The following is a 5,138-nucleotide window of genomic DNA, read 5'->3' on the forward strand; positions in this document are numbered from 1 at the left end:
TTTCATCATAATCATTTTTTTTATTTCAAGTTTAAGATAATGTTTTTGAAGCTATAATATTTTCAAGATTTTTATTTACAATATTTTTTTTTTAATTTTTTAGAGTCGTTTTGCAAATCTTCCGAGCGTCTCTTTTTTCCATCCTTTCCTGGTGGGGAGGGTGAATTTATTTCGTTGATTGCTGAAATTAAGGATGGGAAAATATAGTCCTCAAACTCATCGTCGGGTGCAGCGGAGGTGGTATGCGAAGAGCTCGTACCTTCTGTATATAAGGATTTCACGTTCAAAAAACGAGTTATTCTTTCTCTCATTTTTATAATAGAAGTTAATTTCGTTATAATGGAAGTTAATTTCGTTAAGTTAACTGAATTTGCGTTTACACCTACAAGCGCTTCTACACAGTCGGCCGGTATGGATTTGAGATCCGCTTATGATTATGTGATAGGCGTTGGGGATAGGACTATGGTGAAGACGGATTTGTCTATTAAAGTACCGCAGGGCACGTACGGTCGCATAGGTACGCATTTATCTTCCTATTTAGTTAAGATTTTTAGTTCACGCTTCTAATATTATCATTATAATAATTTAAAGCATCTCGTTCCGGTCTTGCGCTACATTATGGCATCGATGTACTTACGGGTGTAATTGATCGAGACTATACTGGGAACGTTTGTGTCATTCTTATCAACCATGGAAATTCCAAATATAGAATTAAGAGGGGGGATAAGATAGCACAACTGATTTGTGAATGTATTATATACCCATCAGCTGTAGAATGTAATGTAAGTTTTATTCAATTTAATATCAACATAAAAAAAAGACTTATACGTGATTTCTTTAATTGACAGCTGTTAGATGAAACTGAAAGAGGATGTGGAGGTTTCGGTTCTAGTGGTATAAATTGATAGTATGCCGATCAAAATGTGTTTAAATAAAAAAATATTTAAAATGGAATAAACAATTTTTATTCGGTTTTACTACTTTCATTGAAAAACTGCGCTAATTGCAGCGACTTATACAAGGCGCAATTCTTATTTCCAATGTGATATTTACAATTAAATTTCAAATCTAATTTATTGAGATAACTATATTTAGAACATTCATTATATTCCAAGTTTCCCACATTGCGATTTAAGAGTTTGGAAAAAATTACACTTTTTTCTGAGCCCTTGGCGTAAAACTTCGTCGACTTAACGGAAATCAGCGAGAATACACCTGATAAGTCATCTTCCCCTTCGTTCCACAGTAGATGGCAAATATTACGGGAAATCTACGAATTTGTACGTTTATCGTTGATAGTTAAGTCTCCGTATGGGAACGGAGCTTTGAAGTGGAAGACTCCATTTTCTCCTGTTTCCGTTATGAAAAACGCCACCTCTTTTACAACGTACTCGCCGTTCGCACGAAGAAAGTTCCCATCGATAATGCACGGCATCTTCTAGGGGAAAGAACAACTTTTATTACAAAATATACAATGCAACTTTATAGTTGCGAATCTTACTTACTTCACTTTGCTTTCTTTAAAGAATAATTTATAAAAGCTAACGGAATGATGTTTTGGTATCTCCCGACGCGTCTTATATACCGGTATTATCTCGTAGTAAATACACACGCGCGATATCAAGTTCGTATCTTATAAACTTATCTCTATAGTCTCGAACTATCACCTAGCTCTATCGAAATTTAACTCTCAACCGTTCCTGATTTAGAACTCTCGCCCCGCAAAAAATTCAAATGTAAATTTAACGTACACCTCAGCCTTTCCTGATTTAGAACTCTCATGCGGCAAAACTCTATGCAAATTTAACATACACTTCCACCACACCTCCACCACGTGATATAGTTCTCTCACGCTGAGATAAAAGTTACCTCGGGTGGGTCTGAGCAGAGCGCAGTGTGCTCCCCTGAAAGTTTTTATTATCTTTGATTATGTCAATGTGTTTATCTCCTTGGATTAATATGAGATTATCTTTTGAAGCTATTTAAAATACTTAATATTCTTTAAAAAGAAATCCACTTTCATATTTAAAAAAGAAAACTACTTAAACAGTGATTCCACCATTTGACGAAGACATTGGAGCTATTTAAAATACTTAATATTCTTTAAAAAGAAATCCACTTAAAGAAAACTACTTAAACAGTGATTCCACCATTTGACGAAGACATTAGGGCTATTTAAAATACTTAATATTCTTTAAAAAGAAATCCACTTTCATATTTAAAAAAGAAAACTACTTAAACAGTGATTCCACCATTTGACGAAGACATTGGGGCTATTTAAAATACTTAATATTCTTTAAAAAGAAATCCACTTTCATATTTAAAAAAGAAAACTACTTAAACAGTGATTCCACCATTTGACGAAGACATTAGGGCTATTTAAAATACTTAATATTCTTTAAAAAGAAATCCACTTTCATATTTAAAAAAGAAAACTACTTAAACAGTGATTCCACCATTTGACGAAGACATTAGGGCTATTTAAAATACTTAATATTCTTTAAAAAGAAATCCACTTTCATATTTAAAAAAGAAAACTACTTAAACAGTGATTCCACCATTTGACGAAGACATTAGGGCTATTTAAAATACTTAATATTCTTTAAAAAGAAATCCACTTTCATATTTAAAAAAGAAAACTACTTAAACAGTGATTCCACCATTTGACGAAGACATTAGGGCTATTTAAAATACTTAATATTCTTTAAAAAGAAATCCACTTTCATATTTAAAAAAGAAAACTACTTAAACAGTGATTCCACCATTTGACGAAGACATTAGGGCTATTTAAAATACTTAATATTCTTTAAAAAGAAATCCACTTTCATATTTAAAAAAGAAAACTACTTAAACAGTGATTCCACCATTTGACGAAGACATTAGGGCTATTTAAAATACTTAATATTCTTTAAAAAGAAATCCACTTTCATATTTAAAAAAGAAAACTACTTAAACAGTGATTCCACCATTTGACGAAGACATTAGGGCTATTTAAAATACTTAATATTCTTTAAAAAGAAATCCACTTTCATATTTAAAAAAGAAAACTACTTAAACAGTGATTCCACCATTTGACGAAGACATTAGGGCTATTTAAAATACTTAATATTCTTTAAAAAGAAATCCACTTTCATATTTAAAAAAGAAAACTACTTAAACAGTGATTCCACCATTTGACGAAGACATTAGGGCTATTTAAAATACTTAATATTCTTTAAAAAGAAATCCACTTAAAGAAAACTACTTAAACAGTGATTCCACCATTTGACGAAGACATTAGGGCTATTTAAAATACTTAATATTCTTTAAAAAGAAATCCACTTAAAGAAAACTACTTAAACAGTGATTCCACCATTTGACGAAGACATTAGGGCTATTTAAAATACTTAATATTCTTTAAAAAGAAATCCACTTAAAGAAAACTACTTAAACAGTGATTCCACCATTTGACGAAGACATTAGGGCTATTTAAAATACTTAATATTCTTTAAAAAGAAATCCACTTAAAGAAAACTACTTAAACAGTGATTCCACCATTTGACGAAGACATTAGGGCTATTTAAAATACTTAATATTCTTTAAAAAGAAATCCACTTAAAGAAAACTACTTAAACAGTGATTCCACCATTTGACGAAGACATTAGGGCTATTTAAAATACTTAATATTCTTTAAAAAGAAATCCACTTTCATATTTAAAAAAGAAAACTACTTAAACAGTGATTCCACCATTTGACGAAGACATTAGGGCTATTTAAAATACTTAATATTCTTTAAAAAGAAATCCACTTAAAGAAAACTACTTAAACAGTGATTCCACCATTTGACGAAGACATTAGGGCTATTTAAAATACTTAATATTCTTTAAAAAGAAATCCACTTTCATATTTAAAAAAGAAAACTACTTAAACAGTGATTCCACCATTTGACGAAGACATTAGGGCTATTTAAAATACTTAATATTCTTTAAAAAGAAATCCACTTTCATATTTAAAAAAGAAAACTACTTAAACAGTGATTCCACCATTTGACGAAGACATTAGGGCTATTTAAAATACTTAATATTCTTTAAAAAGAAATCCACTTTCATATTTAAAAAAGAAAACTACTTAAACAGTGATTCCACCATTTGACGAAGACATTAGGGCTATTTAAAATACTTAATATTCTTTAAAAAGAAATCCACTTTCATATTTAAAAAAGAAAACTACTTAAACAGTGATTCCACCATTTGACGAAGACATTAGGGCTATTTAAAATACTTAATATTCTTTAAAAAGAAATCCACTTTCATATTTAAAAAAGAAAACTACTTAAACAGTGATTCCACCATTTGACGAAGACATTAGGGCTATTTAAAATACTTAATATTCTTTAAAAAGAAATCCACTTTCATATTTAAAAAAGAAAACTACTTAAACAGTGATTCCACCATTTGACGAAGACATTAGGGCTATTTAAAATACTTAATATTCTTTAAAAAGAAATCCACTTTCATATTTAAAAAAGAAAACTACTTAAACAGTGATTCCACCATTTGACGAAGACATTAGGGCTATTTAAAATACTTAATATTCTTTAAAAAGAAATCCACTTTCATATTTAAAAAAGAAAACTACTTAAACAGTGATTCCACCATTTGACGAAGACATTAGGGCTATTTAAAATACTTAATATTCTTTAAAAAGAAATCCACTTTCATATTTAAAAAAGAAAACTACTTAAACAGTGATTCCACCATTTGACGAAGACATTAGGGCTATTTAAAATACTTAATATTCTTTAAAAAGAAATCCACTTTCATATTTAAAAAAGAAAACTACTTAAACAGTGATTCCACCATTTGACGAAGACATTAGGGCTATTTAAAATACTTAATATTCTTTAAAAAGAAATCCACTTAAAGAAAACTACTTAAACAGTGATTCCACCATTTGACGAAGACATTAGGGCTATTTAAAATACTTAATATTCTTTAAAAAGAAATCCACTTAAAGAAAACTACTTAAACAGTGATTCCACCATTTGACGAAGACATTAGGGCTATTTAAAATACTTAATATTCTTTAAAAAGAAATCCACTTAAAGAAAACTACTTAAACAGTGATTCCACCATTTGACGAAGACATTAGGGCTATTT

General features: G+C 29.7%; 1 protein-coding gene across 1 annotated transcript; it reads left to right on the top strand.

Moving 5' to 3' along the window:
- Positions 1-339: 339 nt before the first annotated feature.
- Positions 340-905, top strand: LOC149942829 (deoxyuridine 5'-triphosphate nucleotidohydrolase-like). The gene is made up of 3 exons (XM_090179520.1): positions 340-517; positions 592-782; positions 849-905. Exons 1-3 carry the CDS (start codon positions 340-342, stop codon positions 903-905), a joined length of 426 nt encoding a protein of 141 aa, XP_090035646.1.
- The last annotated feature ends 4,233 nt before the right edge of the window (positions 906-5,138 follow it).

The sequence above is a fragment of the Leiobunum rupestre genome, chromosome 6 (genome assembly GCF_980474605.1).
Source record: "Leiobunum rupestre chromosome 6, qqLeiRupe1.1.hap1, whole genome shotgun sequence".
Lineage (NCBI taxonomy): Eukaryota > Metazoa > Arthropoda > Arachnida > Opiliones > Sclerosomatidae > Leiobunum > Leiobunum rupestre.

Bases quoted from the DNA above. Each gene is read 5' to 3' on its own strand.
- LOC149942829 (XM_090179520.1), top strand. From the start codon at position 340: ATGGAAGTTAATTTCGTTAAGTTAACTGAATTTGCGTTTACACCTACA. The intron at 518-591 runs GTACGCATTTAT...AATAATTTAAAG, and splicing joins GGGCACGTACGGTCGCATAG to CATCTCGTTCCGGTCTTGCG. The intron at 783-848 runs GTAAGTTTTATT...TTTAATTGACAG, and splicing joins CATCAGCTGTAGAATGTAAT to CTGTTAGATGAAACTGAAAG.